The sequence below is a fragment of the Typopeltis vanoorti genome, chromosome 16, assembly GCF_054136105.1.
Source record: "Typopeltis vanoorti isolate ZY-2024b chromosome 16, IOZ_Tvanoo_1.0, whole genome shotgun sequence".
In the NCBI taxonomy this organism is placed as follows: domain Eukaryota; kingdom Metazoa; phylum Arthropoda; class Arachnida; order Uropygi; family Thelyphonidae; genus Typopeltis; species Typopeltis vanoorti.
In genome coordinates this window covers 104,078,988-104,104,135 of record NC_143564.1, presented here as the reverse complement: position 1 = coordinate 104,104,135, position 25,148 = coordinate 104,078,988, and the positions used below count along the sequence as shown (strand labels likewise).

Sequence of the window (25,148 nt, the reverse complement as noted above, 5' to 3'; positions counted from 1 at the left end):
ACAGGATTAGATGGAAGAAAACTAATGTGCTATTTAGAAGTTGTTACAGATCCAAAAGATTATTTTTTGTCAGCCATGGCTATGAAGAATTCTCCAAACATGAACAAATATAGTTGCAGTAATTTGACAAAAATTTGGGAGACTGTTATCTTAAGAGCAACTCCCACATAGCTGTAGTTTTTTTTTTTTTTTTTTTTTTTTTTTTACAACATTAGAGGGCACCAAAATAGTACTTTAGGTCTTTAGTTCAGTACAATTGTATTGTTTTACTTGCTCATTGTCGTGTATACATACTCTGTTGTGCTCTGATGATGCTGATTTGAAATTCAGTAAAATATAAGCAAGTTAATAAAACATCTTTTTATAAAATAGTTCATTTGGTTTTGTTAATACCATTAAGAATAAGTCATGCTTTCCCCAGTACACAACTTACCATTACCCATCAGATAGCCAGACTCCAATCCACCACACCAATCTACTATCTGCCTTCTGTTTAATTGAATTACTAGCTTTGCTATGTGGCAATCAAAGGATTTTGCAAAATTTAAATTTACTATTGTGAATCTCCCTTGTCCAATGCATTTGTCACCTTTTTACAATATGTAGATTGCTAAAACACTATCTTCTTTAGCAACCCCATGCTATCCATCAAAGAGAATTGTTATCAACCCAATTTTCAATATGTCCTGACTAACCTTTCTAACACATCAACCACAAATTACATACAGAGATTGGCACATTTGAAACCTTAGTCTTATCACCTCCCATATCTTCGAGCCCAATCTTAAAAATGGGAACAAGCACATCTTTACATCTGTGAATATCAACAATAGACCAAGCATTTAATTTAATTAAATCTCAAGTCCCTTAAAATTATTCACCAATAACTTACTACAGTACTTGGCAGTATACACAAATTGTATTCATTCTTAACTGTTGTCATTTAGTCCTCAACCTTATAGTTGGTTGGGTAGCAATATGCTATTTTACCAGAGAATGATTATGAAACAAAGCTATGAACCTTTAATTTTCAGAGTAACTAAAGTATAACTCAATATCACTCAGTTGTAGCATATAGCTCACATAGGCTAGGAAGATCTCTGGTGGCCCTGAATGAATAACATGATAATAATTTAACTGTGCAGTGCTGGAAAAAGGGGGAAAAAAAAACTTGTCTTGCTGATGGATTTTTTGAACAAGGTCTGGAAAGTATTTCTGAAGTCTCAAACATATCCGTACACTAATATAATGCTGAAATGAGCTGATAATAGGGTAAGTCATTCTGTTAATACTAACTTGTAACTTATCCTCAGACATTCTAATATCAGTACCATTGGTTACAGAGGTGAACCTATATTACATTTCTTCTTTTCAAGATGTATCTTATGTGCTGAATGCAAGAGAATTTTTTTATTACAATATTATAATCATTTCCAGATGATTCATTCTTTTCCTTGAAAGATGAGTTTTTCACATTGCTTGGTGAATAAAAACGTTTTTCTGAAAAATAGTTTGTAGTTTTATTTTCTTGCAAGTCAAAGAATACCTTATATTAATTTTACAAGTACAAAGACAGTTAATTCATTTATGACAAAATTAAACCAAAAAAAAAATTACATTAAATATTATTGAATTATTTCATGTTTGGTATATAGAAATCATATAATGTTATTATATGTAGATGTTAATTGGGGATCATCAACTCAAGCTCAGACATATAAGACAGCCTTAAATGCTGTGATTAAACTGAATCAAGTGCAGGAACATGTCAAGAACTACAGGTATGAATAAGCATACTGAAAATATTCTAATAATTTCGGTAGCAGTTATCAATATTGCAAAAATGTAATTAGAATTGTATTGTTAGTGTACTAAATTTTAGGATTTCTTTATAAGAGCCTAATTAAAGAATTTTTGCTCGAATAAAGTGAGCCAAAGGAATTTTTAAACTTATGCCTTAAATCATCTTTGTAATTGTTCACATTCATTATCAACTTGATTTTTCATTTCCTAAATTATTAATTTTCTCAGCTTAACAATTTCTGTGTGTTTATAGGTTTAGCATACACAGTTTAACAAACTGCATGTGTTGGAACTAGCCTCTTAAGTTGATGCATTTTCTCAGTTAATTTTTTTTTTAAATCCCCACTTTTTTTTTATCAGGCAATGGCAATGGAGCTCCAGCTTTTTAATCATTGATAGCTGAGTTCATTCTGCTGCCTTTTTCATATTACATAATTCTATCCAGCATTATGTGAAATGGTGTATTCAATGGTTGATTTTTCTGATTTGGAGTTTAAAAATAGTTTTTGGTAAGGAAAACCCTGTATCTCCCAAAATTTGACTAACCGGGGAACTGGCAAGAAAAAAAGATCTAGAAAAGTCATTCTAATCAACAAGAACTGGATCTATAATGGTCTCTCTTCTGCAATCTAGCATTATTCATGCTACCATGAGGCTACACATGTTCATTAGAATTAGAAAGTGAATTCATTTCTATGCAGAATGAAATGAATTTAATTTTTAACAATGCAATATGTAAAGAATAAATTTATTGCATGGAGCATTGTCACAGTTGCACTGTCAGAGGATTTTAATCTGATTAAATGAATCAATTTAAAGAGATATGAGGCATAGAAACAGCTAGGACATGTCTCCTTTTGAATTGGGATTTTGTGGAAAATGAATGATAAATGTAGTAGCATAGTATATAAAGTTCCTTTAAACAAAATAATTATTATTATTATTAAACAAGACCTCATGGAGTCAAAGACTCATCTAGGAGGTCCTTTTATCTTTCACACATCTCATCATACCGGGTCTTAAACACATTCAAACTCCTTGCAGACACCACACTCTCAGGCAAGGCATTCCAATCATTCACAACTCTGCACGAAAAAAAACCTGCCTCTCACTCCCCTACTCACACCCTCTTTATACAGTTTCCAGGCATGACCTCTGGTTCTCCCCTGATCTCCCACTATTCTCTGTAGAACTTCTCCACCATTGATCCTATAACAACCCCTTACCAACTTGTAGGTCTCTATCATATCTCCCCTCTTCCTTCTCTCCACTAGACTCTGCAAATTACATCTTTTCAATCTTTCCTCATACTCGACATTCCAGAGGTCAGAAACTACCTTAGTCAGTCGCCTTTGGACCCTTTCCAACATCTCTTCATCCTTCTGAAAACCAGGTGACCAAATCTGGGCACAATAGTCCATGTGTGGCCTAATCAAAGCCTTATACAATGGAACAAGAATCTCCCTACTTCTACACGTCAGTGTCCTCCTCATCATTCCCAGAAGTCTTTGTGTTGTCTTCACAATTTTGGCGATGTGTCCCCTAAATTTTAGATCCTTATCCACTATCACTCCCAGATCTCTTATTTCCACTACTTCCAACAATATATTCTCACCAAGCATAAATTCTGCATCGCATCTTTGTTTTCCAAATTTTAAAACCTTACATTTTGTAACATTGAACTCACATCCCCATTTGCTTGCCCAATCACTCAATTTATTCAAGTCTTCTTGCAAGACCACAACATCTTCACTACTCTTTATGGTTCGTCCCAACTTTGCATCATCTGCAAACAACTGAATATCTCCATCCAAATCTTTGCCAATATCATTAATATACAAGTTAAATAGTAATGGCCCTAAAACAGATCCCTGAGGCACTCCACTAGTGACTTTCCTTTTCCTGGATATTGCACCCCCATACACAACTTGTTGATACCTATCAGATAGCCAGTCTCCAATCCAATACACTAATCTAATATCCAACCCCATCTGCTCTAGTTTGACTGTCAACTTATCATGAGGTACTCTATCAAAAGCTTTTGCAAAATCCAAATATATTACTGTGTATCCTTCTTCTCTGTCCAAGGAAGCAGTCACTTTATTGTAATAAGTAAGTAGATTACTAAAACACGACCTCCCTTTAGCAAATCCATGCTGTCCATCAAAGATTATACCATTGTTGTCAACCCAACTCTGGATCCTAGTTCTCACAAGCTTCTCCAACAACTTAACCACAACACCTGACACACAGATAGGCCTATAGTTTGATGCTTGAGTTCGATCACCTCCTTTATGAAGTGGCACAATCTTGCCCTCCTTCCACTCTTTAGGGATTTGACCAAGTGCAAGACTCGTATTAAAAAAATATGTCAAGGCAGGTGTCAACTCTCTGGCACATTCCTTCAGAATACGCGGTGATATATTATCAAGTCCCACAGCCTTATTTACATCTAGTTTACTCAACTCCCCAAACACCTCTTCCTCACTTACAGTCAGTCTCTCCTCCCCATCATCAACTGCTCTTAATCTCTCCATGAAGTCACATTCACAAGATTGAAAGATCTTTATGAACTGTTCATTAAGTATCTCCACCACACATTCTGCAACAGCTGTCTTTATACCATTTCCTCCAATCAATGTCATCCTTCCATAATCATTCTTTCTTTTGCTGGCTACATATCGAAAGAACTCCCTAGGATTCTTTTTAGCTTCATTAGCTAACTGCTGTTCATACCTCTCTTTAGCTACTCTCACCAACCAAGTCACTCTCCTTGCCTGGTCTTTGTAGAACTCATGAAATTGGTTACTTCCACTTCTCTTATGCTGCCTCCACAATGCCTTTACCCCTCGAGGGGTAAAGGTTCAAACTACAAATGCAGGACCCCTGAAAATATACTCCTTATAAAACTCTTGAAACAAACAGTTACAGGAAGCAGACTTAACTGAAATTCTAAACATGAATGAAGCCATATTAGTAGCAGGAGACCTGAATGCCAAACACACAGCCTGGAACAGCAGAGCTACAAATCAAAATGGTAGAACCTTCAATGGCATTGCTGCCACCGCCAGGAACGACATGATTACAAGACCTCCGGAACCCATATCCTACAATGTGACAGGCCTTCTTGATGTCTTTGACATAGCGATACTACAAAATATCACTCATTAATACCAAATAAGTGCAATACATGACCTCACCTTTGATATCAACTTAGTTTTACTCCAGCTGGGCTCACAGCATGAAAATATCTGAGATCAGCATCAACTGGACAAAATTAATGACCTCGCTATATGACTCTGTTGGCCAAGTTCCAACCATCAGCTCAAAGGAAAAAAATTGCCAGTTCAATTTTGAGCTTAGAAAAGCAGACTACATTAACTGCCAACATAGATGTGGCATGCACACACTCTGACTGCCTTCTGTATGAGAATAAAAACCTGATCCACGAAAATAAGAACCACATGCCAATACCATAGAACTTTGGTCCCAGAACACCAACAAATGCTCAACAGGGCTTCAATATGCACTTAAAAACTATTGAATTTGACAATGGCATACAAAACTTTAGTCCCTAAACACAGAGGACCAGACATGCTCTGGAAAATAACCAAATCTCTATGCACAGACCATAAACCCCCCACCAGTTCATGGTGAACATGGTTTGGCTTACCATCACATAGACAAATTTGATGCTGTTGCTAACAGCCTACAGAAGCAGTGTAGTCCAAACTACACCCATGCAAATCTAGACTTCAAGTACATACCTGGATACATTCTATGCTAAAATGCATAGCGTGCATAAACTCCATCCAACCGACATCCCCTGCTGAGGTACATGAAATCATCAAACTTAAGAATAGGAAAGCACCAGGCACAAATGTGATTTCTAACAAAATCATCAAATGTGTGCCACACGAAGCCTTGATCTCGCTTCATATGGATTATTGTGCACAGATTTGGTCACCAGGTTTTCATGGTGACGAGGATATGTTAAAAAGGGTACAGAGAAGATTCACAAAGGTAATCTTTGGAATGTGGAGTATGAGGACAGATTGAGAGAATGTAAATTGTGAATAGGAGGAGGTGTGATATGATTGAGACATAAGCTAGTCGGGGGTTGTTATCAGATCAGGTTGACATGGAAGAGATTCTTCATACAATGGAAGAGAGAGGGGTAGAACAAGAGGCTGTTGGTTGAAACTGTATAAGAAGGGTGTGAGCAGAGAAATGAGAAGCAAGTTCTTTGCTTGGAGAGTGTTTGTGAGTGGAATGTTGAGTGTAGACACATTCAGTCAGTTTAAGGCATGGTTGGATGAGCATTATGTGCAATAGTGTGTACCTTCCACAATTAGTCTGACTCTGTGGAGGTTTAAATGTTAATAATAAAAAAAGCCATAAGGCACATTGTTGCCATTATTAATGCAATATTTGAGATATCACTAATTTCCAGAATGACAAAGTAGCAGATGTAATCTTAATCCCAAAACCAGGAAAAGCAGCACATCTTCCCCAAAACTATTGCCCAATCAGCCTGTTTTCCTGACTAGGAAAAATAGCTGAGCGAGTAATACTAATTAGATTATAGACAGTCACTAGAGAATTAAATCTCTCCTGATGAGCAATGTGGATTCTGGGAGAACTATTCCAGTGAACAAGTGTGAAAAACATTAGCATAGGGTTCAACTGGAAACAGCACACAGGGGGTGATCTTCAGATATTGCAAAAGCTTTCAACAAAATTAGCACAATGGGATTCTTTTCACACTCTTACATGTCAAATTCCCACTAGGACTAGTAAAACTTAACAAATCCAATCTCAGCAATTGCAAACCCCAAGAAGCTACAGAAATTAGATTGTCTGAATATGAAATGAGAGCAGTCATGCCTGTGGACTTTCCCTTGCTAACAGCTGTGCTCTTTGCTATCGATGTGTATCTGATATCCCACACACAGTTGTCACCACAATGGCCTTATAGCAGATGATACTGCAATGTTGGTTTGCTCCCTGCAACCCAGATTGGGAACCAAAAAACTGTAAAATGCACTTTCAGAACTAGAATAATGGCTTAAAAATGGCAAATTGATCTTAATTCAGACAAAGCACTGCAGTGCTACTCACAAGATGAGTGTTCCTGGAAAGTGAAGTAGTGATGTTTGGCACCCCTATTCCATGGCAACCAGTAGCTAAATACTTAGAGATGCAGGGCTTCAATTGATATCTTTCACATCTGCTCACAAGCAAATAGGGCAATTGATCAGCTATACTCGTTACTGAATTATTGTAGCCAGCTGAGCACAGAACTTAAACTGCTACTATACAAGATATACATACTATACTTACTATATAAGATACTGTACACAGAGATAATAAATAGGAGAGTTCAGCTTGCCTGGAGTGCATTCAGAAAATTGAAAAGCATTTTTCAAAACAATGATATCCCACTCTGTTTAAAAAGGAAGACATTTAACCAGTGTATACTTCCAGTCATCTCATATGGTCATGAAACTTGGTCGCTAACAAAAGCACCGTCAAATAAATTAACAACTCAAAGAAAAATGGAGAGGTTGATGCTAGGCATCACGTTAAAAGATAAGAAGTGAAACACCTGGATAAGAAGCCAGACTCGCATCACTGACATCATTCTTCACCACAAGCGACTAAAATGGAAATGGCCCGGACATCTATCCAGAAGGGAAAATGAGCGATGGAGCACCATACTAACGAACTGGATTCATAAAGAAGGGAAACTAGGCCGAGAATATCCTAAAAGAAGGTGGAGTGATGAACTGTCAAATTTTGTTGGGGAAAATTGGTCAACCATTGCCAAGAACAGAGAAAGGTGGAAAGAACTGGAGGAGGCCTTTGTCTAACAGTGGACAGAAAATGGCTGAAAAGAAGAAGATACAAGATGCTGATAAGGCCAGTTCTAATATATGGCTCACCCAGCAAACTTCAGGTAATCCAAAACAAATTTATGAATAGCATTCAATGTACCATGATTTGTAAAAAAAAAAAACATACAGCTTTACTGAGAAGCTGATATCCGTGAGCTCAAGCCTTTCCTACACAAAAAGGCTTCAAAATTCCTTGCAGTAATAGAGCCATGCTCACCAGTGTGTGGATGGACATTAAAGTACACCTGGTCATCGACTTACGACCACAAAAAATAAATAAATGAGTGAATAAATTAATAATAAATCAGGTATGATAACTATCTCTCACAAACACTCAGTCGCTTTCAAGCATCTATTGCGTGTGGTGTATTAATTAAAATTCTACTGAAATACTAGTCATAAAATGTCTAGTAAAAGAAAAATGCCTTCATCTACAGATACGCCAGCTAAGAAGTCAAGGAAAACTATTGATTTAGAGTGTGAAATGAAAGATATCCGGAAGTATGAAGGTGGAAAGAAAGTTAATAGGATAGCACATAACTTGAAGTTATCACATTCCACAGTATCGACGATACTTAAGGACAAAGAAAGAATTCGGGAAGCTGTAAAAGGTTCCGCACCTATGACGTCTACAATTTTAACCAAACAACGGCAGGGTTCCATCCATGAAATGGAGAAATTATTGTTTATATGGATGGAAGATTTAATACAGAAAAATTCACCTGTGAGCCTTTGCATAGTGCAAGCGAAGGCTAGAAGTCTGTTTCAGAGTTTAAAATCACGTGTCGGAGACGATTATACAGAAGATTTTCAGGCTAGTACTGGATGGTTTAAGCATTTTAAAAAAAGATTTACTTTGCATAATGTACGTGTCACAGGAGAAGCAGGAAGTGCAGATGAAAATGAAGCCCAAAAATTCATTGATAGTTTACTCTTTAATCAAAGAAGGTTATCTACAGGAACAAATATTTAACGTAGATGAAACTGGCTTGCAATGGAAATGCATGTCTAATCGTACGTACATACACCAAGAAGCAAAAAGGATGCCAGGATTCAAAGCTTTTAAGGATCTGTTGACTTTGTTGCTTGGTGGGAATGCCGCAGGTTTTAAGCTGAAGCCTTTTCTCATTTATTGTTCAGAAAATCCTCGTGCATTTAAGCACATCAACAAGCACACACTGCCTGTTTATTACCGTTCAAATCCTAAAGCTTGGATGACTCAAGCACTGTTCGAAAACTGGTTCATGAACTGCTTTATTCCCCAGGCTTGTGAATATTATGCGGGGAGAGGTATCCCTTTCAAGATTTTCTTGATTATGGACAATGCCCCTGGCCACCCTCCTCATCTGGACGACCTTCAACATGATGTTAGAGTGGTTTTTATGCCACCTAACACAACCGCTCTCATTCAACCCATGGATCAGGGTGCTATTTCAGCATTCAAGACTTACTACCTCAGAACGACATTTGCACAAGCCAATGTCGTTCTGATGCTGATTTATCTTTGCAAAAATTTTTTAAGCAGTACAACATTCTTCAGTGTATCAAGAATATTTTGACTGCATGGGAATGTGTAACAAAGAATTGTATGTCGGGAATTTGGAAAAAGTGTCTAAAATGTTACGCGAATACATTTGAAGGATTTGAAAAAGGAGAGGAACTGGAAGTGATTACAGAAAAAATAGCTAAACTTGCAAAAAATCTTTAGAATGTGAAATAGACGATGTAGAGGAGTTGCTAGATTGTGAAATAAAAACTTTTGGATGAAGAGTTGATTGAATTGGAAGCACAGAGAGAGTCAGAAGGAAAAGCGAGAGAGGAAGAAGAAGAGGAGCCATAAAAGAAATTCACTGCAAAGAGTTCATCAGATTATTTTTCGCAACTGAATAAAGCTCTCGCCAGTTTCAAAGCAATGGACCCTAATGTCGAACGATTCACAAAGGTTGAACATATCATTCAAAATGCTGTACGTTGTTATCGTGAGATATATGAAGAAAAAAGAAACAAACTGTTCAAAGAAAGCTTAGCATGTTCCTCATCAAGAGAACATTTCCTACCTCAACCCAAGAACATGACCCTGACGATCCACAACCCAGCACAAGCAAAGATTAAAAATTGATTTTGTAATAAATTTCATTTGTATCAATTTTTACGTTAATTTTAGATTTGATTTTTTTGTGTTTACAGTATGTACAGTATTATTTTTCACATTATGTACAATATACATAATTATAAATTTAAAAGATTATAAAAATAAATTATAAAGATGATAAAAAGATTAGAAAGGTTAAAGAATACTGTTAATAAATATATGGCCGACATACGACCAGATAGACTTACGACCTGTCAGCCAGAATGGAAGTCAGTCGTAAGTAGATGACCAGGTGTACATGAAAAAAAGCAACATGTTACTTGTGTTTATCCAAAATTATTATTATTATTACGTGACACCTCCAAGGGATCCAAAGACTTGAGGGAGGGCCTCTACAACACTCCATCTCCAACACTTAACCTCTCTACCAGCCATGGTGGATGAAATGGTGAGACCAAATGCACTCCTTATCCATGTTCTTCAATAGGTGTTATAGAATTGTATCCAGATTTTGCTGAACTTCTATAGATCTCAGAGCCAGTTGCGGTGTTAATTCACCAACTACACCAAACCGCCATACCATCATCATCTACATTAATGCCATCTACTGCCCACCACCATTAGTATTTTTATCTCTATATTGAGTGTATTCTCAAGGCCAATTTGTCTCTATGTGGGATGAAAAAACCAGAGTTTCTGGGGAAAAAAACCCCTGTTATCTCTGTATGAGATCGACTAACTCACCTTTAATTGAAAAAACTCATATAAAGATACCTCTCGTCATGACAATCAAACTTAGGCCTTTCCCAATCGAAGGGTGCAACGTACCATCGTTCTTCCAATTGCACTACAGAGGCTCTAAATTATCATCACATTGTTAATTTTTCTACTAAATGTTCAGGGAGGGGGTTGATATTTGCCTATTTGGTATCAAATAGTATGTATCCTTTTTGGAATAGTGCTGAAGCCTTTTAAATGCTTTTTTGTTGAGTTAAATTTATCAGAATTTTTATCATAAATATACATAAATCCTAAATTTCACAATAAAAATGAGAAGTATCATTTTGTTTTTCTACAACTAATTACAATTCTAATTTATTTCACAGAACTATTAACTCTCCCAGTACTGTATTATGAAGTAGTGTAGTTGGTATAAACCATGAAAAGTACTTTAGTGATTTTGGAAACATCTTTAAAGATAAATTTGATCTGTTTAATTGTATTCACATATTTCAGCAATGTGTCCAGTTAAATTATCACCCATGAATTCCAGTAGAAATAGTATGCTACAGAACTGGAAAATACTAATGTTATGATAGCCATTTTCATATTTCTTTAATGAGTTATTACTATTTTCCTAATCAACAGTAAAGGAAAATAACTCATTTCAATTTTGCAGTCAAGAAGATTGCCAAATTCAATATTCTTTGGGAAAGTGTATGTACTTGACTGTCAGTCAGTAAACTTTCAAATTAAATTAAGTTAATTACCTAATGTTATGGAACGAATCTGAAATCACACCCCAACTCAACATCACCAGAGTTAAAGATCGGTACTACCATAAGAAGCCTGAATGACAAAGAAATGGAGCTAGCTGAGGAATTAGATAAGTACCAGATCGACATAATAGGGGTGACTGAAACAAAAAGACAAAAACTGGTGAGATCTTTCTGAGCAATAAATACAAAATGTTATATTCAGGAAATGACAATCAAGGAAAAGGAGTAGCCATAGTATTCAACACAAAATATGAGGCCAATCTTCTTGAATGGCAGTCAGTCTCAAGTAGAGTAATGTGGACATATATCAGAATGGGGAATTGGACAGACTTATTTGTGCCTATGGTCCCACAGAAGGCTCTACTAAGATAGAAGTGGAGGAATTTTTTGAGGCTCTAGAGAAAGCTACTGACACTATGAAAAAGGAAAAGTTGGTCCTTGTTGGGGATCTAAATAGCAGAGTAGGAAGTGATTGTCAGACATACAAAAATATTTTGGGAAAATTTGGAGAAAAGAGCAAAGCTAATAATAATGGCAAATACCTGTTGAATTTCTGCTCAGGATATGGACTGGTTATTACTGACACCATGTTCCAACATAAAAATGTGCACAAATTCACATGGAGAGAAGAGGCAAGGAATAAGAAAAGTCTCATTGGCTATGTTATTGTTGATAGTGATGTTTTCTCCCTGGTGCAGGATGCCAGAGTGTACAGAGGATTCGAAATTGGAAATGATCACTAGTGTGAAATGTTTAGGCAAATTAGTTGGGCATGTAAAAAGAAGATGATCCTGATGGGAGACTTTAATTGCAGGAATATAGACTGGAAGGAGGAGATAGTGTATGGGAAAAAGGAGAGCGAGTTTGTGGAATTTCTGAGAGATAAGTATCTTAAACAGCACGTGATTGAAGCCACTAGAGGCTTTAATGTTTTGGATGTAGTTGTTAATGAGGTGTTGACACTGCTTCCAGTTGGTGAGAGTGATCATGAGATACTTGTTTGGGAAATGATGAAACATGAAAAAGTCACTGCCAAAAATGGATACATGTGGAAGTATATAAAGCCGGTGATTATAGGAACCTCTGTAGTCAGTTAGCATCAGTACATTTGGTAGATGAGCTAAGCGGAAAAAGTGTTGAAAATGCATGGAAACTCATAAGGCATTATCTGACAAAAGCAATGTGTGACTGCATACCAAAGATTAAGTGAGTAAATAGAGTGGGAGTGAAATGGATGAACAGCAAAATCAAGCAAGCTGTGCTGGAAAAGAAAATGTCATCGAGGGGGTACAAGACAGTTGGTGGTGATCAGATCTATGAAGAGTACGGTGCAGGCTAGAAAGGAGACGAGCATCCTTCTTTACTATGCTGAAAAGGAACAGTATGAGAGGAGATTGGCTGGTCAGGCCAAGGTGAACTCGAGGGAATATTTCTGCTAAATGGCAAGCAAGAGGAAGAATAATTATGGCAGACTAACATTCGTGAATAGTCATGGCAGCAGACTAACAGCTGCAAAGGATATAGTGGAACTGCATGAGCGTATATCATACTGATATAAATTATCCAGTACTATATATAGAGGAGGCAAATATTAAGAGAATTGGAAGTGAAAGAAACAGGTGTATCAGATGTTGGTTGGGTTAGATGTGAATAAGGCTGTGGGAATGGATGACATATCACCACGTATGCTTAAGGAATGTACACCGCAGTTTGTTATGCCCTTGACCTGGTTATTTAATGAAAGTCTTGCAGTGGGTAGGGTTCCTAAGGAGTGGAAAGAGGGCAAAATAGTACCACTCCACAAACATGGTTCTAGGACAGAAGTTTCCAATTATAGGCCAGTCTGTATAACTGCAGTTGTGGTCAAGGTGTTGGAGAGATTGATAAAGAATAGAATACAGAATTGGATTGATGGACATTGCATTCTTTATGAAGGTCAGCATGGATTTGTAAAGGGTAGGTTCTGTTTCAGTAATTTACTTGCATTTTATGATAAGGTGATGAGTGTGTTAGTTAAGGGAGAATCATATACAGTGATATTCTTAGACTTTGCAAAAGCATTTAATAGATTACCACATGATAAGTTGGTGTTACAAGCTGCAGAGGATGGGAATAGACAGTATATTGGTTAGATGGATCAGAAATTGGCTCTCTCTCTCTGAATGATACCAGCAGGTTATGTATGATGGAGCAGTATCTCAAAAAAGAAGGGTGACCAGTGGCATGCCTCAGGGTTCTGTTCTTGAGCTCCTGCTGTTTAACTTGTTTGTAAACAATATATCATGTGGACTGACTGGGAATCTTCAGTTATTTGCTGATGATGCAGAGTTGGGAAGAATTATAAGTAGCATTGCTGATGCTGAATCCCTTCAGGAAGATTTAAATACTTTTTACTTGGACAAAACAGTGGGGTTGTACTTTTAATATCAATAAGTGCAAGGTGCTGCATTTTGGAGTGCGGAAATATAAGACTGTGTACTATATTGATGGTGCCGTACTGTAGGATGAGATTAGAGATTTGAGAGGGATGGTTGACAGTAGCCTGTAGTCTAGAGGGCATATTGCTAGTGTTGCAAAGGTTGCACATCATAGTGTTGCTATGATAAGAAGTACTCTAACATGCAAGGATAAGGAAGTGGTTGTACAACTGTATAAGGCACTGGTTAGACCACACTTGGACTATTGTGCTCAGATCTGGTCACTTGGTTTTCAATGTGATGTGGAGACATTGGAGAGGGTCCAGAGACGAGTGGCTAAGACAGTATCAGGAGTTTGGAATGCTATGGAGAGAGAGATTGCAGAGTTTGATGGATAGGAGGAAGAGAGGTGATATGATGGAGACATTTAAGTTAGTGAGAGGATTTTATCAGATTAATCCAGAGGGGATTATAAAAAGAGTAGAAGGTGAGAAGGGAAGAACCAGAGGTCATTCCTGGAAATTATGTAAAAGTGTGGTGAGAAGGGTGTGAGGAGTAGATTTTTTACATGGAGAATTGTTATTGAATGGAATGCATTACCAGAATATGTTGTTAATGCAAGGAGTGGTAAGGATTTTAAAATTCTATATGATATGTTGTCAGTTGAACTTCCCACAATCAGTCTGTCGACTCCATGGAGGGTGTAATAATAATAATAATAATAAAAGGAAAAACAACTATGGAAGGATAATTTCAATAGTACTCATTAAAATTATCCTTCAGATGTGAGAATAGAAGTAGATGAATTGGTGATGCTTTGGATATTGCAGAATCTTAATGCCAGTACTGCCAGGGGGTATCACCCCCACGTATTAAGAGTATTTGTAAGTGAATCAGCATTTTCTCTACCGTGCTTTTTACTATAAGTCTCAGCTCTTACAGAATCCTAAAGAGAGTAAGAAGAGGTCAAAATGGTTTAAGACAAGCCTTATAAACTCAAGGAGCTATACAGTCTCATCCAGAGCAGGCTTTTACAAATACCCATGGCTGCAGTGGGACCCAAACCAATGATCTCTTCGTAGGAGAATAGGTATACTATCCACGTGGCCACCTAGACCACTGGATCTGTTACATATGATTCCAAGTGAGAATTCAAGAATGTTTGGATAAGAATAATATCTATGGCAGCAATGCAGGTTTTCCTAACAGTATGTCATGATTTAATAATTTACTTTTTATAATAAGATGATGGTCAACTACACCATGATACCACTGGATTTTGTGAAGGCAATTGACATGATATACCACATTATTATTATTATTATTATTATTATTATTATTATTCAGGCCTCCAAGGAGTCAAAAGACTCATCGAGGGAGGTCCTTCCTAAGACATAAAGTCTGTCAAGACTCACTGAGGGGAGGTCCCCCCCTGAGAAACACAAAGTCTATCATACCACTCTTTAAACTCACTGACCGTTCTCGCTCCCACCACTCCATCAGGCAATGCATTCCACGGCTCAACCACCCTCCACACAAAGAAACCACTCCTTACCCTCTTGCTCACAGTTTCCTTTCGTAACTTCCAGGGATGGCCTCTTGTCATCACTCCTTCCCGCTGATCAACCAAGCGAAAGAACTCCCCAGTGTCAACTCTGTAACCACCTCTCAACAGTTTAAAAGTCTCAATCATATCACCTCTCCTTCTATCCACCAAACTCTGCAGTCCACGTTCTCTCAGCCGATCCTCATAACTACCCTTGTACAGTCCTGAAACCATCTTTGTCATCCGTCTTTGTATCCTTTCCACAGTTAATTTATCCCCTTCAAATCCTGGGGACCAAATCTGAGAACAATAGTCCAAGTGTGGTCTGATCAGAGACTTATACAACGGAATGATAACCCTCTTATCTCTGCAGGTCAGTGTCCTTCTCATAATAGCAGCAATCCTCTGTGTTACCTTCACCACCTTTGCAATATGTCCCCTAAACTTCAGGTTTCTATCAATCATCAACCCCAGATCTCTTGTCTCCCCTACTTCCTCCAGTATAACTCCTCCCATAGAGTATGCAGCATCCCATCGATGTTTCCCAAACCTCAAGACCTTACATTTTGCTGCATTAAACTGACACCCCCATTCATTTGCCCATCTATCTAGCTTATTTAAATCCTCTTGCAGGGCTACCACATCTGCACTATTACTAATAATCCTTCCCAGCTTCGCATCATCTGCAAACAACTGAATATCCCCCTGCAATCCACTGGCTATGTCATTGATATAAAGGTTAAACAATATAGGTCCTAGTACTGAGCCCTGTGGGACCCCACTTGTAACCCTCTGCTTCCTGGAAACTGCTCCGTCATACACAACTCTCTGATACCTATCAGACAGCCAATCCTGAATCCAGTTGACCAATCTGACATCCAGACCCATGTGCTGCAACTTAAATATCAGCTTATCATGTGGCACCCTGTCAAATGCCTTTGCCAAGTCTAAGAAAATTGCAGTATATGCCTTTCCCTCATCTAATGTTCTTGTAACTTTATTATAAAAGGCTAGCATATTGCTAAAACAAGAGCGTCCTTTCACAAATCCATGTTGATTCTCATAGATAATATTACCCTCATCTTCCCAATGCTGTACACGGTCCCTCACTACTTTCTCCAAGATCTTAACAACTACTGATGACACACAGACTGGCCTATAATTAGACACTTCCAGTCTGTTACCACCCTTATGCAATGGCACTATCTTACCTTCCTTCCATTCCCTGGGCACCTTTGCCAAAGCCAGACTTTCATTGAAAAGCCACGTTAAAGGTACTGTCAATTCCCTAGCACATTCTCTCAAAACTCGTGGCGAAATACCATCCAGTCCCACAGCTTTACTGACATCCAGAGTACTCAGTATCTGAAACACACTCTCCTCCTGTACCTCCAGACCTCGTACCAGTCCTATCCCTCTAGCATTAAAACTGACTCCTCTAGGATGAAATACTCCAATAAAGTGTTCATTGAACAATTCCACTATGTTCTCTGCATCAGTCACTCTATTCCCATTTTTATCCCACAATATCATTCTTCCACAGTCATTTCTCTTCCTACTGGCCACATAGCTAAAAAATTCCCTAGGATTTTCTTTGGATCTTAGGGCCAATCTCCTCTCATATTCCAGTTTCGCTTTCCTTACCACACTAGTCACTCTTCTGGCCTGTGTCTTATATTCCTCATGCATCTCTTCACCTATCTCCTTATATCTCTTCCATAGCCTCTTTTTCGCATACAATTCCTGTTTAATATTGTTTGTCATCCACTTTACTCCAAATTGCGTCCTCTTCTTCACTCGTGATATACAACTTACCATTGCTGATAACAAATATTCTTTCACAATTTCCCACGCACTGGTGATATCCCGGCCTTCCAATTCCTCCCTCCATGAAACTTCCCGAAGTTGACGTCTAAGACTATTATAATCACCTGCCTTATAATTCCACATAAGTTCCCGTCTCTTTGATACTCCTGCATGTCTATTCATTTTCCAAGTCAACACCATATGGTCACTCTCTCCAACTGGTGGGAGAGACGTCAACTCAGTTATTATCAACTCTTCTGACGCTATAACCAAATCTAAAATTTTTGAACCTCCTGTTCCCTCTGTTACATGTTGCCTAAGACATTTGTCCCTCAAGAATTCTAGAAATTCCATTCCCCTATTGCTACATGCATCTTCCTCTCTCCAATTTATACTACTGAAGTTAAAATCTCCCATAACAATCATTCTTCTTGCACTTGCCAAACTTAGCTGTCTAAACATCTCCTGGTCCCCATCCTCTGTGCTCCTGGGTCTGTAGCAACACCCCACTAAATATCCTGTCTTGCCTACCTCTACCTCACACCATACGCTCTCAAAATCATTTGTCTCACTTCCTTCCAAATTCTCCGCTCTTAGAGGACATAGGTCATCACTTATCATAAGCAGTACCCCACCACCACGCTTTCCCCTCCTATCCTGACGAAAAATGCTATACCCAGCGACTTCTATTCCTGTTGTTATATCCCCTTCTGTCAACCACGTCTCAGTGATCGCAATAATTTTTGGCCAGGCTGATACTATCTGCACCACCAATTCCTCTCCCTTATTCCGGATACTCCTGGCATTAGTATACAACATATAAATGCCATTGTTTCTATACCCAGCATTATCCCTTCTGGACTCCACTGGGCTCAGTGTTACCTGACATTGTCTCCCTTCTCCCAAGTATCCATTCCCACAAGAGGCCACCCCTGCTATCATCCTCCCTGGGACACACTGACTCGTTCAGAATAGCAATCTCTCCAGATGCCTACGTCCTTCCTCATTCAAATGTAAACGGTCTCTCGCATACAACTCCTCTCTTTCCTCAAACGCACTCCAAGCATCCGCATATACCAGTCCTCTCTTGTCACACATTCTCGCTATTATGCCATTCAATATCACCGCTCTTCTGCTCAGCTCATCATTATCATACCTAGGCAACACGCACACTATTTTTCCTCTCTCTGTCTTCCGTACAGTCTCAAGCAAAAATCTCATATCTCTCGCTGCCCGACTTACATTACCACTCAAGTCATTCGTTCCTACCATCACAATCATCTCATCCACCCTTTCACCTCTCTTAATTGCCATAGCCACCCTTTCTATTGTTCCTCCTGGCAAACACTCCTCACGCATCCTATCTTGAACACCACGGATCATTGAGTCGCCATACATTATACCTCTTACCATTCCCTCGCTCCTATTGTTTCCATTCTCTCCTCTTCTTTCATTCCCATACCTCTCTCTTCTACTGTTTCCATTCTCTCCTCTTCTAGCACTCCCATACATCTCTCTCATTCTGTCTCTCCTACTACTGTTTCCATCCGCTCGTCTTCTAGCATTCCCATACATCTCTCTCATTCCATTCTCTCCTCTTCTAGCACTTCCATATCTCTCTCTCATTCCGTCTCTCCTACTGTTTCCATCCTCTCATCTGCTAGCATTCCCATACCTCTCTCTCATTCCCTCTCTTCTACTGTTTCCATTCTCTCCTCTTCTAGCACCCCCATACCTCTCACTCATACTCCCTAAATTCTCTCTCTCTCCTACTCTGATTTGCCTTGCATTTATCTCTTCCATTCTCCTAATCTTATCTTTCATACTTCTGCTCTCATTCACAAGACATTCCACCTCCTCTTTCAACTCATCTATCTCCCTCTGCAGGTCAGTCACTCTTAATCTAAATTCACTCTCCCAAACAAAACCATCTCCTAAACTTCCACAGTCACTCACACCTTCCACACTATCAACTATTATTTTCTCATTCTCTCCTATCATACTACTTGTCTTCCTACATTCATTCCCCGTTCCTGGAGCAACAAAGTTGGATATCGATATATCTAATGTACTTATTTCCTCCATCTGCCTGCATTTTGCGCACATACGCTCTCCACTCTCTTTAACAAGCCACATATGTAATTCCCGAGACGCAAAGAAGAAACTGCCAACAGTACTTGGTATTCCCAAGTGGCACCCTCCGAAGTACTAACCAAGCTCAACGCTGCTTAACTTCGGTGATCGGACAAGAACCGGTGCGTTCAGCGCCAGCTGACTGTTATGACATGGAACTGTTATGCAAATTAGAACAAATCGAGATGGATAAAAAGCTGATAATATGGATACAATGGGTGGTTGGGCAGATATTAAAGTACTGTATGGAAGAGCAGAATACAGGAGAAAGCAAGTAACTAGCAATGCATTGCAAGGCTCTATGTTTGGACCACTGCTGTTCAATTTGTACATAAATGATTTAGGAAAAATTATTTGAAAGGAAATATTCTTTTTGAGATCAGGACTGGTGGTGGGAGAACTAGGGGCATCTATGGAAACTGGGAAAGAGTGTGGTTAGCAAGGGTGTTAGAGCTGGGTTCTTTACTTTTAGAGTGGTAAATGAGTGGAATAAGCTGCCAGAGTCTGTTGTGGGTGCTATGACAGTGAATGAGTTCAAGGCAAGGTATGATAGATACTGTGAGAATGTCAAATAGTTGTGTGGACATGATGTTTAGGGCCTCCCTCGATGAGCCTAAGGACTCTCTGGAGTTGCCTGTAATAATAGTAATAATAATAATTCAATTGTTTTCTGATGATGAAACTTGGAAAAAACTGAGTAGCAGGGCAGATGTGGCCTCACAGTAAGATCTGAACAACCTGAGTGGGTAAGTGATTGCATCTACCAATTCATTGTTGCAAAGTGTAAGGTCTTGAAATTGTTAGACAAGGATGGGATGCAGAGTGTGAAATTAATGGCAAAATTTTGAAGGTGGAAGAGGCGACAGATCTGGGAGTGATGGTGGATAGACTTGAAGTTTAGGGGTCACATACTAAAATTGTGAGAACATCACAATGGATTATGGCAATGAGGAGGAAGACCCTTGACATCCAGAAGCAAAGAGGTTATGGTTCCCTTGTATAAGTCCTTAAATAGATTGCATGTAGACTGCTCTGCAGAAATCCAGTCTCCTGGTTCAGTGGGATTATGACACCTTAGAGGGTCCAGAGGAGATTCACTAAGTCAGTGTTAGGAATGTGGACTGTGAATATAGATTGAGGTGATGAAATTTCTACTCTTATGAATAGAATGTGAGGGAATCAAAGTATAATTTGATGATTGGTTATTACTAGATTGATGTGGAAATATTTCATACAGTAGAGGGAGACAAGGGGAAACATGCTCTCTTATACAGCTTTCAGGAATGACCTGAAAGTTGTATAAGGAGAGTATGGGTAAGAGAATGAAGAGTAGATTCTTTGCACGGAGAGTGGAATGTATTGCCTAGGAGTGGGGCGAGTGTGAAAACTTGAATGGGTTTAACCTCCCTACTGGCCAATGTGGATGAAATAGTGACACCAAATTGCACTTCTTATCCATGTTATTCAATGGGGTTTAGAGCTTCGTATCCAGATTTATCTCGACATCTATAGACGTCGTGGCCAGTTGGGGGGTTAAAGCATGGTTCATGTTTTGTTTTGCATAAGTGTGGCATATCTTGCTATATGGAGATTACTTTTTTGTAAGCAGCATCTTTTGGGATGTTAACTGTATCCAAACAAGATAGTTTTTTTCAATAATGGGAAGGAAGCTATATATTCTTCAATCTGTGTAACTTGTGATTATAAAATAAGACATTTTAGCATCTTTTGCTTTTCCTTTCTTTCACCCTTCCCATATTGTCAACATCTGGCTATATAGTATTCTACAGTTTTATGTGTCCCAACTCAAATACAGCTGCCTCAAACTGTTAAAATTCTTGGGCCTATCATCCAGGAATTCAAGATCACATATGCTCAGAGGTATCAGAACTGCAGAATGCTCCTTGTTTGCCTTCCTTTTAAATGCCTTGACAAATAAGGTAAAATACTGATGCTTATTTCTTTTCATTAAGTTGTTGTATTTAATAACTGATAAAAAGTTTTTAACAACCTAAAGGAGTCTTAGTTTTAGATTGACTGTCATATTTATACTAAAACACATTAAAATGATGACCTGTATATTATGTGAATTCTTTATGTGAACAATAGATAGTTTTACCTTGATAAATGAATTATGCCAGATATTTTGTATAGAAGAAATCTTCCTGAGTGAGAAGCAGTTAAAAATTCTTTTGCAGTTTCTGATGTTTCTGTAAATTAGTATTCTAAGGCATTATTTTATCCATGATGATGTCACAGTACAAAGGCTTATCACTTCTAAGTCTCCATACTGCACCAGTGATCCATTTATTTATTCCTTGATCCATTTATTATGTTAGACAAAGCAGCATTGTTAGAAATGTTCTCATAAAATTATTGTTCCTTTAATTCTAGACCGCAAATTCTAGTACTTACTGGAAGTCCAAGTAGTCGTCCTCCTCTAGTGGATTTCACTTACAGCATTACAAAGAAACTTAGTCTAATGATATCTGGGCATGTTCTGAAGGTAAGTTAAAATTGTACAACTCGTCTTATAGATAGCTAACAATCATGATTTTAATCCCAAAAGGCTTTTGGCACCTTAATATTCAGAAACATTTCATGTTCAACAAAATATTTTAATTTATTACTTGCATTTTGAAAATGCACAGTATTGCTCAGTAGTGATAAAGTAGAAAGTGTGAAACAGAGTTTTTACTTTGAACATTAAAAGTTAGCCGTGTGCAGTTTAAGGCAAGGATTATTTAAAATATACTGGAGGGATTGGAAATATTTTAAAATGCTAATCTCTTGTTAATGTGCCACATGATGTATGAGATTATTAATAATTAGACTTAATTTATTCATCTTATGAATGTATTTTATGAAAACCCTCAAGGATTAGAGATTGAAAATATATACATTATCAAAAATTATGGAGACAACTACTGTGTTAGAGCAAAACTTTAGTTTAATATAAACCAAAATGAACACTTGACATTTCGACCTTCATATCAAGGTCATCATCTGGAGCATACACATATATACAAAAAAATAAGCTGCACTACAATCTACATGGTTTGCTATATTACTCCCGTTCTCCCAGAATAAATGGTGTTCCTAAAGTACACAAACAAAATGTTCCACTTCAGCCGATAGTTGAAGGAATAGACAACCCTAATAATCACCTAGCCAAGAAATTAGCGTCAACACTCGAGGAGTTGGTAGGTCATTCCCCCTCCTATATAAAGAACACACAACACTTTATAAGCAAAATTAAAAACATAACACTTGGCAAAGATGATTTATTAGTCAGTTTTGACGTTTCTGCCCTTTTCACAAATGTCCCAATCAGTGACACAATTCTTCTCCTACAGAACAAATTTCCACCTGGCATTATGGCCCTCTTTGTCCACGTACTATGTTCCGGTTACTTTGTGTGACAAAATAAATTTTACATACAAAAAGAAGGTACGACCATGGGCTCACCACTATCCCCCCCCCCCCCCCCCCAATTGCTAACTTTTATATGGAAGCTTTTGAGCAAAGTGCTCTTGATTCCTTTACTCTAAAACCTACAGTGTGGCTTATATACGTTGACGATGTTTTCATTATCTGGCCACACGGTCGACAAACATGAAACACATTCCTTAGCCACCTGAACAAACAACATAAACACATACATACAATTTACTATTGAAATTGAAAATCAGAACTCGCTCCCGTTCCTGGATACACTGTTCACACGTCTTCCCTCAGGCAGTCTATCCTTCATGATTTATCGCAAACCGACACATACTGGCCAATATATACATGCTAACTCATATCACCACCCATTGCAAAAATTTGGAGTCATTAACACCCTTATAAACAGAACTATAACAATTTTCTCTAATACCGTTAATATATTTATTACATTATGTAAAGAAACCCTTAGCTGATACCTCAAATATTTGAGAGAGAGAGAGAGATTGGCTAGGGTTTTGTGAGAATGTGCAAGGGAACTGACAATGTCTTTGACCATGCGCTTTAATTTAAGTCTCATATCTCATAGAGTTCAAAGGGGGTTGGAAGAGGGCAAAATAATTTCTTTGCATAAAGGAGGCTCTAAGACTGCATTAGCAAATTATAGACCAGTCAGTATCTCAGGTGTGATGATAAAAGAGAAAATGGTAAAAAAGAGAATTCCGGAATGGGTCAATAAAAATATGATACCGTATTGGGTCAACATGGATTTTTGACGGTGTCGGTCATCCTTAGTAACTTACTGACCTTTTATAATAGGAATGACAGCTGAGTTGGATAAAGAAAATTGCTACACGATGATTTTGCAAAGGCATTTGACAAAATACCACATGGAACTCTGTTACACAAATTAGAACAAGTGGGGATGGATATGACACTGGTTAAGTGGATAAGAGCATAGCTACTGGACAGATATCAAAAAGTGATATAATATATGGATGGGAAGAATTGAGGCAGAAACAGGTGACTAGTGCTGTTCCGCAAGGTTCAGCGCTGGGACCATTGCTGTTTAATTTGTACATAAATGATATAGGAAATAACCTGAAAGGAAATATACTGTTGTTTGCTCATGTTGGAAAATTAGGTAGAGTAATAGTTAATCAAGGCAATGTGGAAAGCTTGCAGGACAATTCACATAGGCTGTCAGTATGGGCAAAAGATAATGGGTATCAGTTTAATGTCGAGAAATGTAAAGTGATTCATTTTGGGATAAATAGATTACAAGCTGTGTATCACATTGACACTGTACTTCAGTAAATAGATGTTAGAAATTTAGGGGTGGTGGTAGACAGTTAGTTTAGAGGACATATTGCTAAGGTAGTCCATAAGATTATGTGGCTATTGAAGAACACATTAACAAGTAGAGATAAGAAAGTTGTTATTCCTAGTTATAAGGTCTTGATATGCTCACATCTGGATTACTGTGCTCAAGTCTGGTTTCTTGGGGATCAGGAAGTGGTGGAGAGGATTCAGAGATAAGTTGCTTGAAGGATCTTATAGGATAGATGCAGGGGAAATGTTTCAGCACTTTGCTAGAGGGGGACCAGAACAAGGGGTCATCACTAGTTTAGTTTGGGAAGAGACAGCAGAAGTCAGAGGGAGCCAAATCTGGGGAATAGGGTGGATGTTCCAACAATTCATAGTGTAGATCCCTTAATTTTTCCATTGCCAAAACACCTTTGTGGGCAAATGCATTGTCCTGATGAAAGATGATTTTTTTCTTCTGCAAACCGGGTCTTTTCTCACAAATTTTTTGTCTAGTCTGGTTAAAAGATCGGCATAATATTCCCCGGTTATTGATTTATCCTTTTCAAGATAATTAATAAACAAAATGCTTTTAGCATCCCAAAACACTGATGCCATGATCTTTCCTGCTGATGGAACTGACTTTGTCTTTTTTGGCACTGAACAACCGACTTCTGTCCACTGTTTTGACTGCTGTTTGGATTCTGATGTGTAATGCTGAATCCAAGTCTTATCCATAGTAATAAATCGATGCACAAAATCAGTTTTATTCTTGATAAAATGCTCTAAGCATTGCTCAGAGATTTTCATGTGAGGGCGTTTCTAATCTGCTGTGAGCAAGCACGGCACCCATCTTGTGCCAAGCTTTTTTGTTTGCAATTCTTCATGCAAAATATGTCCTACATATTCTTTTTATATGCCTATAGTATCAGCAATTTCAGGCACTTTGACTCGCCGGTCATCCAATACCATATCGTGCACTTGATTAATGATTTCTGGTGTTGTTACACTTTTTGGAGTCCCTCATGTGGATCATCTTCAAGGCTGGTACAACCACATATAAATTCGGCAGCCCATTTCTTAATTGTTGAAAACGAAGGAGAAGAGTGCCCATAAACTTTTAAGAACTTCGAATGAATTTTTCGTTTGGCATTACACCTTCTTTTACAAAGAATTTTATAACCGCACGATACTCAGTTTTATCCA

General features: G+C 38.1%; 1 protein-coding gene and 1 pseudogene across 3 annotated transcripts in view; one reads left to right on the top strand and one right to left on the bottom strand.

The window, feature by feature from the left end:
• Window positions 1–25,148, top strand: part of LOC150098232 (solute carrier family 12 member 2-like) — a 571,711-nt gene that overhangs the window by 287,609 nt on the left and 258,954 nt on the right. For all 3 annotated transcript variants that reach the window (XM_090406235.1, XM_090406234.1, XM_090406233.1), the window contains exons 14-15: window positions 1,682–1,781; window positions 21,588–21,699. In XM_090406235.1, the coding sequence (XP_090262361.1) occupies window positions 1,682–1,781; window positions 21,588–21,699 (212 nt within the window). The remainder of the gene's footprint in view (window positions 1–1,681; window positions 1,782–21,587; window positions 21,700–25,148) is intronic.
• Window positions 19,226–19,343, bottom strand: LOC150098233 (5S ribosomal RNA; annotated as a pseudogene).